Source organism: Diospyros lotus, chromosome 8, assembly GCF_014633365.1.
Source record: "Diospyros lotus cultivar Yz01 chromosome 8, ASM1463336v1, whole genome shotgun sequence".
NCBI classification, from domain to species: domain Eukaryota; kingdom Viridiplantae; phylum Streptophyta; class Magnoliopsida; order Ericales; family Ebenaceae; genus Diospyros; species Diospyros lotus.
The window spans coordinates 35,693,279-35,713,265 of NC_068345.1; the positions used below are offsets into that span (position 1 = coordinate 35,693,279).

The 19,987-nt window shown below is 41.3% G+C and overlaps 2 protein-coding genes across 11 annotated transcripts in view; one reads left to right on the forward strand and one right to left on the reverse strand.

Annotated features, from left to right (window-relative positions):
• LOC127808127 (uncharacterized) overlaps positions 1-19,987 on the reverse strand; it is a 146,683-nt gene that overhangs the window by 34,713 nt on the left and 91,983 nt on the right. The window lies entirely within an intron of this gene.
• Positions 7,126-18,508, forward strand: LOC127808128 (uncharacterized). Of its 3 annotated transcripts, XR_008024874.1 has the most exons (8): positions 7,126-7,425; positions 8,734-8,860; positions 8,970-9,034; positions 9,871-9,909; positions 10,535-12,052; positions 17,090-17,216; positions 17,326-17,390; positions 18,227-18,508. XR_008024874.1 is itself a non-coding variant. In XM_052346521.1 (7 exons), the coding sequence occupies exons 5-6, from the start codon at positions 10,537-10,539 to the stop codon at positions 17,373-17,375; spliced, it is 1,566 nt and encodes a 521-aa protein (XP_052202481.1). In that variant the 5' UTR covers positions 7,126-7,425; positions 8,734-8,860; positions 8,970-9,034; positions 9,871-9,909; positions 10,535-10,536; the 3' UTR covers positions 17,376-17,390; positions 18,227-18,508. The 3 variants fall into 3 exon arrangements, 1 of the variants encoding a protein (XP_052202481.1); XR_008024875.1 differs by lacking the exon at positions 8,734-8,860; XM_052346521.1 differs by lacking the exon at positions 17,090-17,216.

The window sequence follows — 19,987 nt, forward strand, 5'->3', positions numbered from 1 at the left end:
GATATTGTTCATTCTCAGCTTGGCTATAATCTTGTGGAAGACAAGTCTAGCGAGTCCCTTGGTTAGAACATCAGCTAGTTGGGATTTGCTTGGTATGTAGGGAGTACAAATAAGCCCTCTGTCTAGTTTCTCTTTAATAAAATGTCGGTCAACTTCAATGTGTTTTGTTCGGTCATGCAGTACAAGATTGTGTGCAATGCTGATAGCAGACTTATTATCACAATAGAGTTGCATAGGGCTGTTCCACTTGAGTCTCAAGTCTTCAACAATAATTTTCAACCATAGCAACTCAGATATACCTTGTGCCATTGCTCGAAATTCCGATTCTGCACTCAACCTAGCCACAACAGTCTGCTTTTTACTCTTCCAAGTAACTAGAATTCCTTCCAAGAAAGTGCAATACCATGTGGTAGACCTCCTATCAACCATTGAATTTACATAATCTGCATCGGTATAGGTCTCTAGGGTAAGTTTAGACCATTTTTTGAACAAAATTCCCTTTCCTAGGGTTCCTTTGAGGTAGTGCAGAATTCTATAGACTATTTGTAGGTGAAACTCCTTGGGTCTGTGCATAAACTAACTTACTATTCTCACTGCATAGGCTATGTCTGGCCTTATGTGCATAGATAAATCAATTTGCCAACTAATCTTTGATAGGCTTCTTTGTTGGTATCCTTGTCTCCCTCGGCTTCTCTCAATTTGTGATTAGGATCAATCGGGATGCTGGCTAGTTTGCAAGCAATTTTCCCTGCATCCCTCAAAAGTTTAAGAACATACTTGTGTTAAGATATGAATATCCCATGCCTGGATCGTGCCACTTCAATACCTAGAAAATATTTTAAATTCCCTAGTTCATTGATCTCAAACTCTTCAGCCAAACATCTATCCAAGTTTTGCCTCTCCTTTTCATCATTTATTGTCACTATAATGTCATCAACATAAACAATAAGAGTTGTGACAAAATCTGAACCTGAGTGTTTTATGAAGAGTGTGGTCTGCTTGTCTTGGTTTACCCATGGCTTGTATTACTTTGGAAAATCTCCCGAACCAAGCTCTAGGTGACTATTTTAGGCCATATAGTACCTTCTTGAGTCTACAAACCTTAGTCCCAGGTCTGTTTTTGTTGAATCCTTGGGGGCATGTTCATATAAATTTCCTCCTCAAGGTCTCCGTGCAAGAAAACATTCTTCACATCAAACTGTAACAAAGGCCAATCAAAGTTAATTGCTAGGGATAAGAGAATTCTCATCGTGTTCGTTTTGGCTACCGGGGCAAAGGTTTCCCGATAGTCTATTCCATATGTTTGAGTATAACCCTTACCTACCAACCTAGCCTTGTATCTTTCAAGTGTCCCATCTACCCCAAAAAATGTAGTTGTTCGGATCCAGTTTGATAGGTATATAGCTAAAAGCTTTTGCCATCGTTGAAAAATCAGATTGCGAGGTAGAAGATAAAGCTGAAAGAGATTGAGGAGGAAGAAAGGAAGAAGCACCATGATCATAATTGAACGCCATTGACCTTAGTCGTTGACTCTAATACCATGTAAAGATTGAGCTAGGGTAGAGAATAGAACACAAACAATGAGGAGGAGAATGCTCTGAATATTTCGATAGATGAAATTAATGAAATACAAAAATAAGGCTAAGCTGATTATATATACTTGGCTAAACTTAAACTACCGACATAATAAAAGAATCAGCAATAAGCGCAAGTTTAAGCTAACTGTTACAATATAAATGAATAACAGAAAAATCAAACAGCTTATGTAATATTTCCTTTCACAGGGCAAAGGTTTGTTCCCTTTTGGTAAATCCACAATTTCCCATGTATTATTCCTCTCAAGAGCTTGCATTACAACATTCATGGCATTCCTCCAATTTTCACAGTTTAAAGCCTTTGATAATGTGGTAGGAATGGATGATGTGTGTATGTTTGTAAGAAAGCTTCTATGAAATGGAGAGCATCTTTTAAAGGATACAAAGTGAGAGAGTGGATATAAGGGATGTTTTGTGCACTCTCTAATTCCTTTCCTTAATGCTATAGGAAGATCAATATCAGCCATTGAATCAACAATAGAAGATGAGTCAATAGATGTTACCTCATTTCCATACATTGGAACTGATGATAGGTGCAGTCTTGGTTCGGGTTCTGGATTATTTCTTCTTGAGTAAATCTGGAAAAACCATTTGTCAGTGGTAGTCTCCTCCTCGACAGTTTGGAGAACAGTTGGATGGAAGATTTAGGTTCATGCGTTTGTGAGATAGAGTCAAATGCAAGTTTGGGCAGTAGGTCATGGGAAGGTTCAAATGCAGGTTGTTCAAGTAGAGGTTTAGGAGCTGGAGTTGGCTACAGAAAGTTAGGAAAGAGTAGCTCATCCTTATCGTCCACACTTGAGGTCTCCCTCTGAAGAGAAGGGTGAGTAAAATAGGGTTCAGTTTCAACAAAGGTAACATCCGCAAAAACCAAAAAATTTTTAGTCAGAGGATGATAGCATTTGTACCATTTTTGTTTAGAAGAATAGCCCATAAAGACACACTTAAGAGCTCTAGGATCCGACTTCCCTCAATAAGGGCTGTGAACATGAACAAATGAAACACCCGAATATCTTAGGACTAAGCTGATTTGTGGTAGGAAAAGCATGATAGAAGTGGGATAAGACTGCCATTGGAGTTTGAAAATGTAACACTCGAGAGGGTAATCAGTTTATGACATGAGTGGCTGTGAGGACAGCTTCTCCCTAAAATTGTTTAGGCACATTTTTGTGAAACAACAATGCCCTAATAGTATCTAGGAGATAGTTGTTCTTTCGTTCTGCAATCCCATTCTATTGAGGGATAGAAACACAGGAGGATTCATGAGTGCCCTGTTGAAGGACATAGTGGGAAGGGGTGAGTATGAGAGAAAAAACTGGGAGGAAGGAGTCATATGGTCTGTGGTTCCGGAGTTAATAATCCATGAGTCTTTAAGGGATGTATCAAAAGCATTTAAAGCATGTGAAATTGGGGTTTTACTTGATTTTTGTAGTGAGCATGTACCTGAAGAGGATGGTGCCTCAAGGGTACTTAAAAAGTACCGCAACCTTTCAATCTCCTCCTTGTTGAATACTTTTGGTTCATGGGACTGTTTTTCCTCCTATAGAGTTCTCATATTAACTTGCCCCTAGCTCTTATGCTGATGTTGTCCACCTTTATTTCCCTATTCCTTGTTTGGTGGCTTTCCATGTAACTTTCAGCACAACTCCCTAGTATGCAGTGGTTTCTTATAGAAAGTACACCACATATTCTCACAGTTGTCATTGCCTATGGATTTGAGACCTATTTTTCCATTTTCTCCTAGCAGTTGATCCTTCTTAAACCCACAATTTCCTCCTCCTTTTGCCACCATTGTTGAGGCCTCAACTGGTTTGGGGTCCAACATGACACCCCTCTTGCTTTCCTCAGCTATTATAATTGAAATCACTTCATTAAGTGAAGGTAAGTCATCATTGCCTAGGATTTGAATTCTCACCTGATCATGCTCCACATTGAGGCCTATAAGAAAATCATAGATGTGATCTTTGTCTATAAAAGCTTTCAAGGTGGCTGCATCATCACTGTTCTTCATCTCAATTACCTTGTAGTGATCCATTTATTGCCATAGTCCCTTTAGGAAATTGGCATACTCGGTGATAGTTTTGTTATCTTGCTTTGTTGCAACTATTTTGATTTTTAACTCGTAGATCTGGGCTGCAGCCTTCACCTTCCAGTAGATTTGTTGGATAGACTTCTAAACCTACTTTTTGTTGACAAAAACATGCAGGTATCACTGATTTCGAGAGCCATGGAACTCGACAGCCATGCAACGATCATGGAATCTTCTTCATCTCATGCCGCATAGGCTGGATCTCCTTTCTTTGGTCTGATTCCCTATAATATGGTTAATCTTCCCTTTTCCTTTCAAAATAGTTCAAATCAACTGGGACCATTTAAGATAATTCCTTCCATCCAACCAATAGGAAGCATTGATTGGTTGCAGTTCTCTCGAGGGTTGAAGCATTATGGGTGCCGGTGTTTCCCTTGTATTGTGGGAACTAGCTTCATCAGTGGCGGTTGACATCTCCGATTAATGGGAAAGGCCAAGGGCAGAATGGGAAATAACGTACTATTGCAGCAATGAAGGCTGCTCATGATGGCTGTAGTATCAGGTAAGGCTGGGCAATAATGAAGGTTGTTGGTGATGGGCTATTTGTAGCAACAAAAGAGTAGTCGACGATGAAGGCTCAAAAAAAGAAGAGTCCTAGGGTTTCTTAGACTCTGATACTATGTGGAAAAGAGAGAAAAAAAATGTTTAACAATATAAAAAAGAGAGAAAACCCTTTTTAGGAGTAGAACTCTATGTTCGGTCTGTTGGAGACATTATCTTAGTTGATATATTGTTTTGTATTCTATTATAGCATTAGCAGCTTTTCTGTTATGTTTCTTTCAAGTGTTGCTGTTAGTTTGTTATTGTAAATAGCTATATAAATAGCTATTCCTTTGTTTTATAAAATTAATTGATCGAGGTTCTTTTTCTCAATTCTCTCTCATCATTTCCGTTTGTCTAATTGAGAGAAACACAATCATGTGGTATTAGAGCCTTGACTAGCACCTCGTCCTTACCTCGATCAATGTCTTCTTCGGATTCGCAAATTGATTTTCCTTCTATTGCGAAATCCTTGAATTTTGTTCCGATCAAATTAGACAATAGTAACTACCTATTTTGGAAGGCACAAATCCTAGCCACTATTCAAGCTTTTGATTTGGTTCAGTTCATCCACAACTCGTCGTTGCCATCAAAATATGTACCGAATCCTGATACAGAAGTAGAAGGTTCAGACACAACAATTCTGAATCCTGACTACCTCACCTGGATTAGGTCAGATCAGCTACTGCTCGGTTGGCTGTTCTCAACAATGGATAAAGAGGTATTAGCTTAAGTAATTCACTGCGAATTTGCTGGAGAGGTATGGTCATCTCTTGAAATGCTTTACTCTCAGAAAACTGTGGCACAATCGTTTCAACTGAAACAACAACTCAGATCTGTTAAGAAAAATTCTCTGTCAATTAATGATTACATTTTACGAATCAAAACTATCTCTCATGCCTTATCGGCAATTGGAGAACCCCTAGGTGACAAGGATTTGTTGTTAGCTATCTTAAATGGACTTGATCATGAGTATGATATTGTGGTGAGTCTAATTACGTACCAAATGGATGAGATTAACTTGGTGAAAGTTCAATATCTTTTTCTTATGCATGAACAACGATTAGTTACTAATAACTCAATCGTTTCATCTTCAGAGAACAATCTGTAGTTCCATTCTGTGATTCATGCAAAATTGGCAAATCACATCAACTTCCTTTTGAAAATTATCCTATTACTGCAAAGTAGCCTTTGGAATTGATATACTCAGATGTATGGGGTCCAACACCTATGCTTTCTGTTGAGGGTTTTAAGTACTATATTATCTTTGTTGATGCCTACACCCGATACTCCTGGCTATTTCCGTTGGAATTGAAATCAGATTCCTTGCAAACTTTTATTAATTTTCATAAGCTTGCTGAATTACAGTATAATTCTAAGTTGAAAGCTTTACAAACTGATAATGGGGGGGAGTTTAAAGCTTTTCTTCCTTATCTTCAATCTTGTGGGATTCAACCTAGATTTTCTTGTCCATACACACACCAACAAAATGGTGTGGCTGAATGCAAACATCGTCATATTATTGAAATGGGACTGACCTTATTGACTCATGCTCAAATGCCTCTCAAATTTTGGGCAACAGCTTTTCAAACTGCTGTCTATCTCATTAATCGTCTTCCTTCAGCTGTGCTTCACTTTGCTTGTCCCTTTGAATTACTCTATCTCAAGCAACCTGATTATCTCAAATTACAACCGTTTGGTTGTTCGTGCTTTCCTTATCTTAGACCTTATAATAAACACAAATATGATTTTCGTTCATCAAAATGTGTGTTTATTGGTTATAGTCTTGATCAGGCTGGTTATCGGTGTTCGCATCCTTCAAGAAAAATATATGTCTCTAGACATGTTGAGTTCAATCCTCTTGAATTTCCTTACTCCCTATTTCTTTCAACTGGTGCTGGTGTATCATCCATGTCTATATTCTCAAGACCTTCAACTGAACTGTTTCAGTTTCTTCCCTTCTCTTATTTAAATGTTCCTCGGGTGTCTCAGTCCTTGGTTTCTCCTTTATCAGCAGCTGTCTCACATAGTTTAGGAGTCTCATTGCCTAACAATTCTGTTCGGTCTCATGATCATTTGTTTCCTACGTCCAGTTCTCAGTTTGTTCCACCTTCTAAACCTAAAGTTCCTAAATATCAATTACCTCTAGCTCCATCTGTTCACCCTATGATCACTCGATCTAAACAACCTCTTGTTACCTCTCCTCATATCTTGTTAACTTCCCTTGAATCTAGATCAGTTCATGAAGCACTTTGTGATCCTTACTGGACTAAGGCTATGCAGGAGGAGTCATGCCTTGCAGTCCAATCAGACATGGGAGTTGGTCCCCTATTCTTTGGAAATGAAACTTATTGGGTGTAAATGGGGTTTTTCGGGTCAAGTACAATTTTGATGGATCTATTCTTAGGCATAAGGCTCGCTTAGTAGCTAAGGGATTTCATCAAAACCCTGGTATTGATTATAATGATACTTTCAGCCTAGTTGTAAAAGTACCCACCATAAGACTGTTGTTTTCGTTGGTTCTCACTTTTGGTTGGAATATACAACAAGTAGACATTAACAATGCATTTTTAAATGGGGAATTGACAGAGAATGTATACATGACACAGCCGGAAGGATTTATAGATGCTCAGCTGCCTAATTTTGTCTACAAACTTAAGAAATCTCACTATGGTCTCAAACAAGCTCCAAGAGCTTGGTACACCAAACTTAAAACTGCTCTGCAAGCATGGGGTTTTATTCGATTAGTTGTTGATGCTTCTCTATTTATTAAGCGATCTTCTAGTGCAGTGTTGTTTCTTTTGGTATATGTTGATGATATCCTTGTCACAGGGTCAGATTCTATTGCTCTTCAGCAATGTATTCATGATTTGGATCAGCATTTTGCTCTCAAAATGTAAAGATCCCAAAAAAAAAAAAAAAAAAAAAAAAAAAAAAAAGAAACTAAATTAATTAAATTAATTAAATTATATATATAATAATTAATTAAAACAAAAAAAAAAAAAAAACAAAAAAAATATAAAAAGAAAAGGGGGAGGCGCTCGGCAGCCCCCCCCCCAAATCAGAAAATCTCTCTCTCTCTCTCTCTTTTATTTATTTTCTCTTGATTTCCTCTCGGATTATCTTCGATTCCAAGCGATCCGGCCGTTCGATCGTTGATCCGACTTCGCTTTCACCGTTAAAGTGCCCCCGATCTACAAGGAGGTAAGTGTTTTGGCTTCATCCTCTCTGTTTTGCTTGTTGTTTTCGTGAAATGAGGCTTGAGGCGCGATGGGGCTTGTTGGCCGAATGTTTGAGGTTAGATCTACGAAGATCCAACCGTTGGATTTTTGTGATTCTTGGATATGATGGTCGGTTTGCTTAAGAGGGTTGGGTGGCGGTCTTGGATCGCTGGAAATCGCCGGCCACGGTGGCCGGCGACGTTGGCAGTATTTTTTCTCTTTTTGGCCGAAACTTCGACTCTAGATCTACGAAGATCTAGCCGTCCGATCTTTCTCATTTTTGGATATGTTGCTCTCCTTAGTGTTGCGCACCTCGGGGTAGTTTCTGATCGTCGAAAAAATGGCCGGCGGCCGGCGAACGGCGACGGCCAGATTCGCCCCTATTTTCGGCCGAAAATTAAATCTCAGATCTAGTAAGATCTGACCGTCCGATGGGTTTCATTTTAATATATGTTGATATTCGTGGCGAGGGCTTCGTATCGGTATATTGGTCGGCCATTTTTGGCCGGCCGGCGGCGGTCGCCGGCGGTGGCAGTGTGTTGGAAAGAAAAGAAAAAAAAAAAAGGAAAAGAAAAAGAAAGAAAAGAAAAGAAAAGAAAAGAAAGGAAAAAGAATAAAAGGAAATAAAAATAAAAAAAAAAAAATATAAGGAAAAAGGAAATGAGGGCTTTTGGGGTTGGGCATGTCGGGTTAGGTTTTAGCCTAGGATGGCGGGGCCCGATTGGGTTTTAGGATGGCCCAATGTGTTGGGCATGACTGACCCAGTTGTGGCAGCCCTTGGGCTGGCCCACTCGGCTTGTTCTCCCTTGTCGCTTGTCCGGGAACCTAGGATGACTTGGTTAGGTTGGTCCTACTCGGGATATCGATGTCAGTTTAATTTGGGTTCTCTTTAGGTCTCCTAGAATTGGCGATATGATTGGCGAGTCATTTTGTTGATCGGAGTCCTAAGGATGAAGCCCTATTAGACGACTCGAGGCCGAGTAAGACTGACCCTGAGTGCGTTCTAGGCTAGCCTATGATGATGACGTGGGTTTATTTCGAATCCTGATTTCTGATGGATTCCTTTTATCTGAGGCTAGAATATTGCAATTTATTCCTTTTAAACCATTTATTAAATTATTAATTAATTATTAAGTTTTCAAGAAAATTTATCAATTTAGTTATAAATATATATATGTATGTATTTTTGATAAAGGAGGAATTTAGATAAAAAAATATATTATCTATATTAAAAGAAAACTAGTTTATGGGTAAATATATATATATATATATATATATTATGATATTGCAGCCTATAAGTGGGTGTGTAGTTCCACTATACACTTACGCGTAGCAAGCAAAGCGAGACATGATGACGTAGTCGATGGCTTAGCTCGACGAATTCCATGACGCCAGATTTGAATATTGCGCGGGCCAAGGTACCAAATAATCGATTTAGGGTGTTAGGCAATGGTTAGGATTTTCGGTAATTTCTTTACGTCGTTATTCTTGTTACCTAAATGTGACACCCCATTCTATTTATTGTAGGCTCAGATTCTCAGGATTTTGTTCGATCTTCTCCCCAGACTCGGACTTGAGTCATCATTTCCCAGGCGAGTAGACAGGATATGTTATGATTACCTTATATTATGCACGTATATACTGTTTTATTCATAAATATTATAACCTTGTATAAATTTTTATATGCATAACTCGTACATGATTTTTATATGCGGATCATAGAAAAATACTCTTAAATGTTTCTAATTTGCATGAAATATTTTCATCCTACTGGGAGAGACATAAACTGAAAGATACCCTAATTGATTTCTTGTTTTGAGAATGTGAATTATTGAATGATATGGTGTATTTTAGGCACCACATGAAATGATAAATGATTATGACTTGTGCATAAATTAGGGTATTATTTGCATTATTATTAGAGGACTATCTAGTAGATTCCCTGGTGACTCACAGCAGGAAAAGATCATGGTACTGTGAGGCTTGGCATGCCAAGGCCATGAGAGACACGGATAGTATGTTTCAGCACTGCTATCACGTGGGCCTTTATGATGATATTGTGTGATGATGATGTATGTGCCGATATATATACTTGTGTGCATGTGTATATAGGCGTTAGGCCAGTTTCTACTAGTGTGTCCTCAGAATCAGTGCATGCATCTCATACAAGAGTATAGGGGACTTGGGTGGTTAGGGAACAACTTATGGGGGTTGTCTTTAAGCACCTATTTTTCCTACACTATGTTTTCCTTTGAAATCTCAAATTATTTAACTTATGGTTTATATTTCCACTGTTTATACTGTTATTACGTTATTATACTCATGATGATCATCCTAGCATTTTATTGTATACTCTCCTAGTGGGCATGACATACCTTATACTCGCGAGTCCACAAGACTCACCTCGTTTTATTAAAAATATTTTCAGGGAATTCTCCTTTTGATTATTGGTCCAGCAGATCTTCTGGTATGATGTCATACCCTCTTTTGATTTCGGATGTATTATAGGATGCTCTGTGGAGACATACCCATGTTGTAGAGTCTGATGTTTTGTCTTTATTTTTGTTGGCACATAATTGTGCCAAGGGCCCGAGATACGGGATCGGATATGTATTATTGACAGCAGTGTGATAGATATTCTTATTTTGTACAGCTGCTGTATATGAAATATTGAGATATTATGTTAGAAGGTGAATTGGTATTTTATTCATGTTCTAAATCTTGTCAGTAATATTGTTTTATTCAAATCGAGCTAGAGAAGAGGCTTACTAGTCCATTTTGGGGCCGCTGGGCCTAGGGATTAGTGCCGGTCATGACATACCAGATTTCGGGTCGTGACAGATTGGTATCAGAGCCTAGGTTACTCTTGAGTTAGGCTTGTGTCTTTTGATTCTATTCGATTCTCTAGCCTTGTCTAAGGTCTTGTCTCATTGAGTCCCACAGAGCCATTCTTAGCTGGGTTTTAGATCGTGGTGTGAGCCATGGCACATTATTGATCTAGCTTTTGCTAAGGGTGTTAGAGTCTAGTATCATTTGATCTTTTGATTTCAGATTCTATTGCTACTTTTATTGACCTATCAGTACGATGATAGGGATGATACCTACTCGTTCTCGGACAGCATCCAGGCAGACAGATTCTTTAGGGGGTGATCAGGCTCCTCAGCCCTCACCTACCAGCGGTTACACGGTCAGAGGCCGTGGACGAGGTCGTGGCGAACGACGTGGCCGAGGCCGAGGCCGAGGTAGAGGCCGGGGCCGTGGTTCGGGTCGCAGTGGAGTTGACTTTGATGGTAGTACTCCGACGAGAGATAGGGACCAGCTGATTATTGACTCCTTGGCAAACATCACGGTGCTGTTGACAAATATAGTTAATTCTCAGAGACAGCCAGAGGCGCCAGGGGGTGTGAGCCCTGATACTAGGGTTGGTGGCGGCACTGGAGATGGCACCGAGGATGGCACTAGAGGTGGCACTAGTGGCGGCACTGGCGACGGTGCTGTGGCTGGTGGCGCCAGGGGCGCCGTTAGCGGTGGCGCTGCAGGTGTTGCCGTCGGCACTGGTGATGCAGGCGAGACTAGGGGACAGCCTCCAGTGGACCTTCCAGTGGACCCTGAGGCCGTTGGGATAGATTATGAGTTTGAGCGGTTTATGGGTCTGAAGCCGCCCCAGTTCAGAGGTGCGAGAGATAAGGCTGAAGAGTTTTTGGATCAGTTGGACAAACTGAAGAGAGGTTCTCGCATACATGGCTACCGGATGGTGGAGCTCACCTCTTTTTGTCTTCATGGTGAGGCGAGCGTGTGGTATGATGTATTGAGGAGACGACGGGGTGATGCCCCGTTAGGGTGGGCTGAGTTCAAGAGACTATTTTTGGCAAAATATGTCTCTAGCACTATGAGATTCCAGAGGGCCCAGCAGTTTGAGGCCCTAAGACAGACCCCAGATATGAGCGTTGAGCGTTATGATGCGTTATTCACTGAGCTCTCACAGTTTGCACCTGCTTTGGTTCCTACGGAGCAGGACAGGATTACACGCTTTATATCTCGATTGATCGAGCCGTGGTTCAGGAGTTTGCACGCCACTCGTTTTGGCACGTATGAGGAGGCAGTTGATAGTGCCTTAGCCCTTGAGGCACGAGCAGCAGAGGAGAGGGCAGCTAGAGACTTGAAGAGGGTTAGAGGCGACGCTGGTACTTCCTTCTCTTCTGGGAAGAAGGGGAAGGGCACGACGAGTTTACAGCCGTTGGCAGTAGCGCCACCATTTCCTTCATTGCCTGCGCCCCCTTCCCAGAGACAGCAGCAGCAGCAGCGGCAGTGGCAGCAGAGACAGGAAGAGAGGCCCCTATGTCCGACATGTAAGAAGAGACACTCAGGGGTGTGCAGGTATGCGAAGGCCCCGATTACATGCTTTAGGTGTGGACAGTCAGGTCACATCCAGAGGGATTGTTCACAGCTAGGGCGAGGCCCTCCAGGACGACAGGCTCCAGCTCAGCAGCCGACATCTAGAGCTCAGAGCAGCGCTCCCCAGCCTCGAGGGGGACATGGCCCACAGGGTCAGCCGAGGGTCTATCATATGACTACTCAGGATGCCCAGGCATCCAATCAGGTGGTGACAGGTACGGTTCATATCTGTGGTCACAGTGCACACGTGCTATTTGATCCCGGGGCGACGCATTCGTTTGTATCGCGGCAATTTGCTCCCTGTCTGGGAGTAAGTGCCACTCCTCTAGGCGAGCCCATGTTAGTGGGAACTCCTGTGGGTGATGCCCTACAGGTAGAGCGAGAGTATCGGGCTTGTGTTGTTTCTCTCGTGGGTAGGGATACGTTAGCAGATCTTATTTTACTCGGTCCTATGGAGTTTGATGTCATTTTAGGTATGGATTGGTTAGCTTCATGCCACGCTAGCCTAGATTGTCGTCAGAAACGCGTTTACTTTAATATTCCCGGTGAGGATTCGTTTTATATCCAAGGGGATAGGACTCGAGGGGCTAGCATGTTGATATCAGCTATAAAGGCGCAACGTATGTTGGGCAGAGGTTGTGAGGGGTTCTTGGCAGTCGTGAGAGAGTGTGACCGATCAGTTGGGGAGGTTAGTGGAGTCCCGGTAGTGTGTGAGTTTCCAGACGTTTTTCCCGAGGAGCTTCCGGGATTACCACCCGATCGGGAGATTGAGTTTTGTATCGACCTAATACCGGAGGCTCGACCTATTTCGATACCCCCGTATAGAATGGCCCCAGCAGAATTGAAGGAGTTAAAGGATCAATTACAAGAACTCTTAGATAAGGGCTTTATTAGGCCTAGCACGTCGCCATGGGGTGCGCCAGTGCTATTTGTGAAGAAGAAGGATGGGAGTTTGAGACTTTGTATCGACTATCGTCAACTAAACAAAGTCACTATCCGTAACCAATACCCGTTGCCACGCATTGATGACCTATTTGATCAATTGCAAGGCGCGAGGCGATTTTCTAAAATTGATTTAAGATCAGGATACCATCAATTGAGGATCAGGAATCAGGATGTTCCCAAGACTGCCTTTCGCACTCGGTATGGGCATTACGAGTTTTTGGTGATGTCCTTCGGGTTGACGAATGCCCCGGCAGCATTCATGGATTTGATGAATAGAGTATTTCGACCTTTCTTGGATAGATTTGTCATTGTATTCATAGATGACATATTGGTGTACTCGAGGAGTGATGTTGAGCATGAGCACCATCTTAGGACGGTTTTACAAGCCCTTCGTGAGAATGAGTTGTATGCCAAGTTTTCAAAGTGTGAGTTCTGGCTAGAGAGTGTTGGCTTTTTGGGGCATGTTGTGTCTAGTCAAGGGATCCAGGTGGACCAAAAGAAGATAGAGGCTGTGGCTCAGTGGCCTAGACCCACTACAGTCACCGAGATACGTAGTTTCCTAGGTTTAGCAGGATACTACCGTCGCTTTGTGAAGGATTTTTCTAAGATTGCAGCGCCGATGACGCGTCTCACCCAAAAGAATGTAAAGTTTGAGTGGTTAGATGCATGTGAGCAAAGCTTCAATGAGTTGAAGCGACGTTTGACTACAGCGCCAGTGTTGACCCTACCATCAGGGAATGGGGGTTATGCTGTGTACTGTGATGCGTCGAGGGTTGGATTAGGATGTGTGTTGATGCAGTGTGGGAGAGTTATTGCGTATGCTTCTAGGCAGTTGAAGAAACATGAGCAGAACTATCCTACTCATGACCTCGAGATGGCTGCCGTAGTATTTGCTCTCAAGATATGGCGGCATTACTTGTACGGCGAGACTTGTGAGGTGTTCACAGATCATAAGAGTCTTAAGTACATTTTTGACCAGCGGGACCTGAATTTGAGACAGCGTAGGTGGATGGAACTCCTTAAGGACTATGATATCCATATTTTGTACCACCCAGGAAAGGCTAACGTAGTAGCAGATGCCTTGAGTAGAAAGTCTATGGGTAGCCTTGCTCATATTTCTAGTTGGAGGAGACCGTTAGTGGAGCAGTTACATAGTTTAGAGCGGAGTGGTGCACGTTTAGAGATATCTGAATCTTGGGGATTTTTGGCGCACATCGAGCTTAGGTCTGCTTTGATGGAGGAGATTAAGGCGGTTCAAGTTAAGGACCCTAGTTTAGCCAAGATCATTAAAGATGTCGGAGAAGGTAAGGCGTTGGATTTTTCTATGGACTCTTCTGGAGTGTTGAGATTCAGGACTCGGCTTTGTGTCCCCGAGGTGGACGAGTTGAGGAGTAGGATCCTTAGGGAGGCTCATCACTCTCGATTTTCCATTCACCCAGGGACTACCAAGATGTACCAGGACCTAAAGCAATTGTTTTGGTGGCCACGCCTTAAGGAAGATGTTGCTCGTACGTGTCTAACTTGCCAAGTCTGTCAGCAAGTGAAGGCAGAGCATAAGAGGCCAGGAGGTTTGTTGGAGAGCATCCCAATTCCAGAATGGAAATGGGAACATATTACCATGGATATGGTTACAGGATTACCGAGGTCCCCTGCGGGACATGATTCAGTATGGGTAGTGGTAGATCGCCTAACGAAGACAGCTCGTTTTATTGCTGTACGTACGTCATTTACTGCCTCTCAGTTAGCTCAGAAGTTCATTCATGAGATTGTACGGTATCACGGAGTACCCATTTCTATTATTTCTGATCGAGGGTCCATATTTACCTCTCGGTATTGGGGCTCATTTCACGAGGCTTTGGGTACGCAGTTAGCATTGAGTACTGCGTTTCACCCCCAGACGGATGGCCAATCGGAGAGGACTATCCAGATACTTGAGGACATGCTTAGAGCATGTGCCCTTGATTTCAAGGGTAGTTGGGAGAAGAATTTGCCGTATGTCGAATTTGCATATAACAATAGCTATCAATCTAGCATTCAAATGGCACCTTACGAGGCGCTATATGGTCGACGATGTAGGTCACCCTTAGGTTGGTTTGAGGTTGGTGAGAGACGACTTATTGGCCCAGATCTGGTTGGCCAAAGCATGGAGATCGTCCAAGTAATTCGTGATAGGCTTTTGACAGCTCAGAGTCGTCAGAAGTCGTATGCAGATCGTAGGCGTCGACTCTTAGAGTTTGCAGTTGATGATTTGGTGTACCTTAGAGTATCGCCTATGAAGGGGGTAGTGAGGTTTGGGAGGAGAGGTAAGCTCAGTCCTCGGTATGTTGGACCATTTCGAGTCCTTAGGCGGATTGGGAATGTAGCTTATGAGTTGGCACTACCACCGTCGATGGTTGGAGTGCACCCCGTATTTCATGTGTCGATGCTACGCGGGGTTATTGGAGACCCCTCTCATGTTTTGCCCCCTACAGCACCCACTATGATCCAACCAAGCTTGCAATATGAAGAGCAACCTGTAAAGATCTTAGATAGGCAGGTCAGAAAGCTTAGATCTAAAGAAATAGCTTCTGTTAAAGTTCAGTGGAGCCACCATAGTGAGGGTGAGGCCACTTGGGAGATGGAAGATGCTATGAAAGAGAAATATCCTTATTTGTTTCCGTGAAATTCGAGGACGAATTTTTATAAGGGGGGGAGAATGTAAAGATCCCAAAAAAAAAAAAAAAAAAAAAAAAAAAAAAAGAAACTAAATTAATTAAATTAATTAAATTATATATATAATAATTAATTAAAACAAAAAAAAAAAAACAAAAAAAATATAAAAAGAAAAGGGGGAGGCGCTCGGCAGCCCCCCCCCCAAATCAGAAAATCTCTCTCTCTCTCTCTCTTTTATTTATTTTCTCTTGATTTCCTCTCGGATTATCTTCGATTCCAAGCGATCCGGCCGTTCGATCGTTGATCCGACTTCGCTTTCACCGTTAAAGTGCCCCCGATCTACAAGGAGGTAAGTGTTTTGGCTTCATCCTCTCTGTTTTGCTTGTTGTTTTCGTGAAATGAGGCTTGAGGCGCGATGGGGCTTGTTGGCCGAATGTTTGAGGTTAGATCTACGAAGATCCAACCGTTGGATTTTTGTGATTCTTGGATATGATGGTCGGTTTGCTTAAGAGGGTTGGGTGGCGGTCTTGGATCGCTGGAAATCGCCGGCCACGGTGGCCGGCGACGTTGGCAGTATTTTTTCTCTTTTTGGCCGAAACTTCGACTCTAGATCTACGAAGATCTAGCCGTCCGATCTTTCTCATTTTTGGATATGTTGCTCTCCTTAGTGTTGCGCACCTCGGGGTAGTTTCTGATCGTCGAAAAAATGGCCGGCGGCCGGCGAATGGCGACGGCCAGATTCGCCCCTATTTTCGGCCGAAAATTAAATCTCAGATCTAGTAAGATCTGACCGTCCGATGGGTTTCATTTTAATATATGTTGATATTCGTGGCGAGGGCTTCGTATCGGTATATTGGTCGGCCATTTTTGGCCGGCCGGCGGCGGTCGCCGGCGGTGGCAGTGTGTTGGAAAGAAAAGAAAAAAAAAAAAGGAAAAGAAAAAGAAAGAAAAGAAAAGAAAAGAAAAGAAAGGAAAAAGAATAAAAGGAAATAAAAATAAAAAAAAAAAAATATAAGGAAAAAGGAAATGAGGGCTTTTGGGGTTGGGCATGTCGGGTTAGGTTTTAGCCTAGGATGGCGGGGCCCGATTGGGTTTTAGGATGGCCCAATGTGTTGGGCATGACTGACCCAGTTGTGGCAGCCCTTGGGCTGGCCCACTCGGCTTGTTCTCCCTTGTCGCTTGTCCGGGAACCTAGGATGACTTGGTTAGGTTGGTCCTACTCGGGATATCGATGTCAGTTTAATTTGGGTTCTCTTTAGGTCTCCTAGAATTGGCGATATGATTGGCGAGTCATTTTGTTGATCGGAGTCCTAAGGATGAAGCCCTATTAGACGACTCGAGGCCGAGTAAGACTGACCCTGAGTGCGTTCTAGGCTAGCCTATGATGATGACGTGGGTTTATTTCGAATCCTGATTTCTGATGGATTCCTTTTATCTGAGGCTAGAATATTGCAATTTATTCCTTTTAAACCATTTATTAAATTATTAATTAATTATTAAGTTTTCAAGAAAATTTATCAATTTAGTTATAAATATATATATGTATGTATTTTTGATAAAGGAGGAATTTAGATAAAAAAATATATTATCTATATTAAAAGAAAACTAGTTTATGGGTAAATATATATATATATATATATATTATGATATTGCAGCCTATAAGTGGGTGTGTAGTTCCACTATACACTTACGCGTAGCAAGCAAAGCGAGACATGATGACGTAGTCGATGGCTTAGCTCGACGAATTCCATGACGCCAGATTTGAATATTGCGCGGGCCAAGGTACCAAATAATCGATTTAGGGTGTTAGGCAATGGTTAGGATTTTCGGTAATTTCTTTACGTCGTTATTCTTGTTACCTAAATGTGACACCCCATTCTATTTATTGTAGGCTCAGATTCTCAGGATTTTGTTCGATCTTCTCCCCAGACTCGGACTTGAGTCATCATTTCCCAGGCGAGTAGACAGGATATGTTATGATTACCTTATATTATGCACGTATATACTGTTTTATTCATAAATATTATAACCTTGTATAAATTTTTATATGCATAACTCGTACATGATTTTTATATGCGGATCATAGAAAAATACTCTTAAATGTTTCTAATTTGCATGAAATATTTTCATCCTACTGGGAGAGACATAAACTGAAAGATACCCTAATTGATTTCTTGTTTTGAGAATGTGAATTATTGAATGATATGGTGTATTTTAGGCACCACATGAAATGATAAATGATTATGACTTGTGCATAAATTAGGGTATTATTTGCATTATTATTAGAGGACTATCTAGTAGATTCCCTGGTGACTCACAGCAGGAAAAGATCATGGTACTGTGAGGCTTGGCATGCCAAGGCCATGAGAGACACGGATAGTATGTTTCAGCACTGCTATCACGTGGGCCTTTATGATGATATTGTGTGATGATGATGTATGTGCCGATATATATACTTGTGTGCATGTGTATATAGGCGTTAGGCCAGTTTCTACTAGTGTGTCCTCAGAATCAGTGCATGCATCTCATACAAGAGTATAGGGGACTTGGGTGGTTAGGGAACAACTTATGGGGGTTGTCTTTAAGCACCTATTTTTCCTACACTATGTTTTCCTTTGAAATCTCAAATTATTTAACTTATGGTTTATATTTCCACTGTTTATACTGTTATTACGTTATTATACTCATGATGATCATCCTAGCATTTTATTGTATACTCTCCTAGTGGGCATGACATACCTTATACTCGCGAGTCCACAAGACTCACCTCGTTTTATTAAAAATATTTTCAGGGAATTCTCCTTTTGATTATTGGTCCAGCAGATCTTCTGGTATGATGTCATACCCTCTTTTGATTTCGGATGTATTATAGGATGCTCTGTGGAGACATACCCATGTTGTAGAGTCTGATGTTTTGTCTTTATTTTTGTTGGCACATAATTGTGCCAAGGGCCCGAGATACGGGATCGGATATGTATTATTGACAGCAGTGTGATAGATATTCTTATTTTGTACAGCTGCTGTATATGAAATATTGAGATATTATGTTAGAAGGTGAATTGGTATTTTATTCATGTTCTAAATCTTGTCAGTAATATTGTTTTATTCAAATCGAGCTAGAGAAGAGGCTTACTAGTCCATTTTGGGGCCGCTGGGCCTAGGGATTAGTGCCGGTCATGACATACCAGATTTCGGGTCGTGACACAAAACCTTAGGATCAGTCAACTACTTCTTAGGTTTTGAAGCTCACAGAGATAAGACTGGTTTATATCTTACACAATCGAAGTATACTATTGACTTGTTAAATAAAGCTGGTATGAATGATTGCAAACCGTGTGATACACCAGTCAATTTGGCAATCTCCTTTATTGATGACGGTGAATCTTTTCCAGATCCATTCTTGTATAGAACTATTATTGGTTCTTTTCAATACTTGACCCATACTCGGCCGGATATATCTTTTGTGGTAAATAGATTGAGCCAATTCTTGGCATCTCCTAAAGTACAACATTGGACAGCGTGTAAACGTCTCCTTAGGTACTTAAAAGGTACTATTGGTCTTGGCTTATTCTTTAAATCTTCTCCCGATATGACACTTACTATATTCACAGATGCAGACCATGCTAGTTGCAAGATATCTAGAAAGTCTACTAGTGGTATATGTGTGTTTCTTGGTTCCAACTTGCTTGTTTGGAGTTCTCGTAAACAATCAGTGGTGGCTCGGTCAGTGGGAGAAGTTGAGTACCGTGCTATGGCCCAAGGTGTTACTAAAATCATGTGGCTACAATCACTTTTCACTGAGTTAGGTTACAAGATGTCTACTGTTCCGGTGTTGTGGTGTGACAATCTAGCAGCCAAATGCATAGCCGAGAATCCAGTGTTTCACTCTCGGACTAAACACATTGAAATCGATGTGCATTTTGTGAGGGAGAAAGTAGAGAATAAGGAAGTGGAAATTCGGTATGTGCCTTCACTGCATCAAGTTGCTGATATTTTTACAAAAGGTTTACCTAGAGACAGATTGCAGTTTCTGTGTTCTAAGCTTGGTCTACAGATCTCTCCTATTTGCTCTAATATGATAATTAATCTGTTCTTGGGTAAAGAAGGCAGCAAGACTGACCGGCAAAGAGTTAGTCTACCAGAAGGTTCAAATTGAGGGGGAATGTTGGAGACATTATCTGAGCTGATATATTGTTTTGTACTCTGTTTGTATTCTGTTATAGCATTAGCAGCTTTTCTGTTATGTTTCTTTTAAGTGTTGCTGTTAGTTTGTTATTGTAAATAGCTATTCCTCTGTTTTATAAAATTAATTGATCGAGGTTCTTTTTCTCAATTCTCTCTTGTCATTTCCGTTTGTCTAATTGAGAGAAACACAATCACACGGTCTAGCCTCCTTCCATTGAAATTTATAGTAAGCTGTACAATAATTAAGGCTAAAATTAAGGGCTAAATGATAGCTAATTACATCTAATCACATGCTAATTGACTGCTAATTACATGTTGACAGCTAATCCAACGCCAATCTTTCTTCCTTGATTTATGGCAAATCTTCT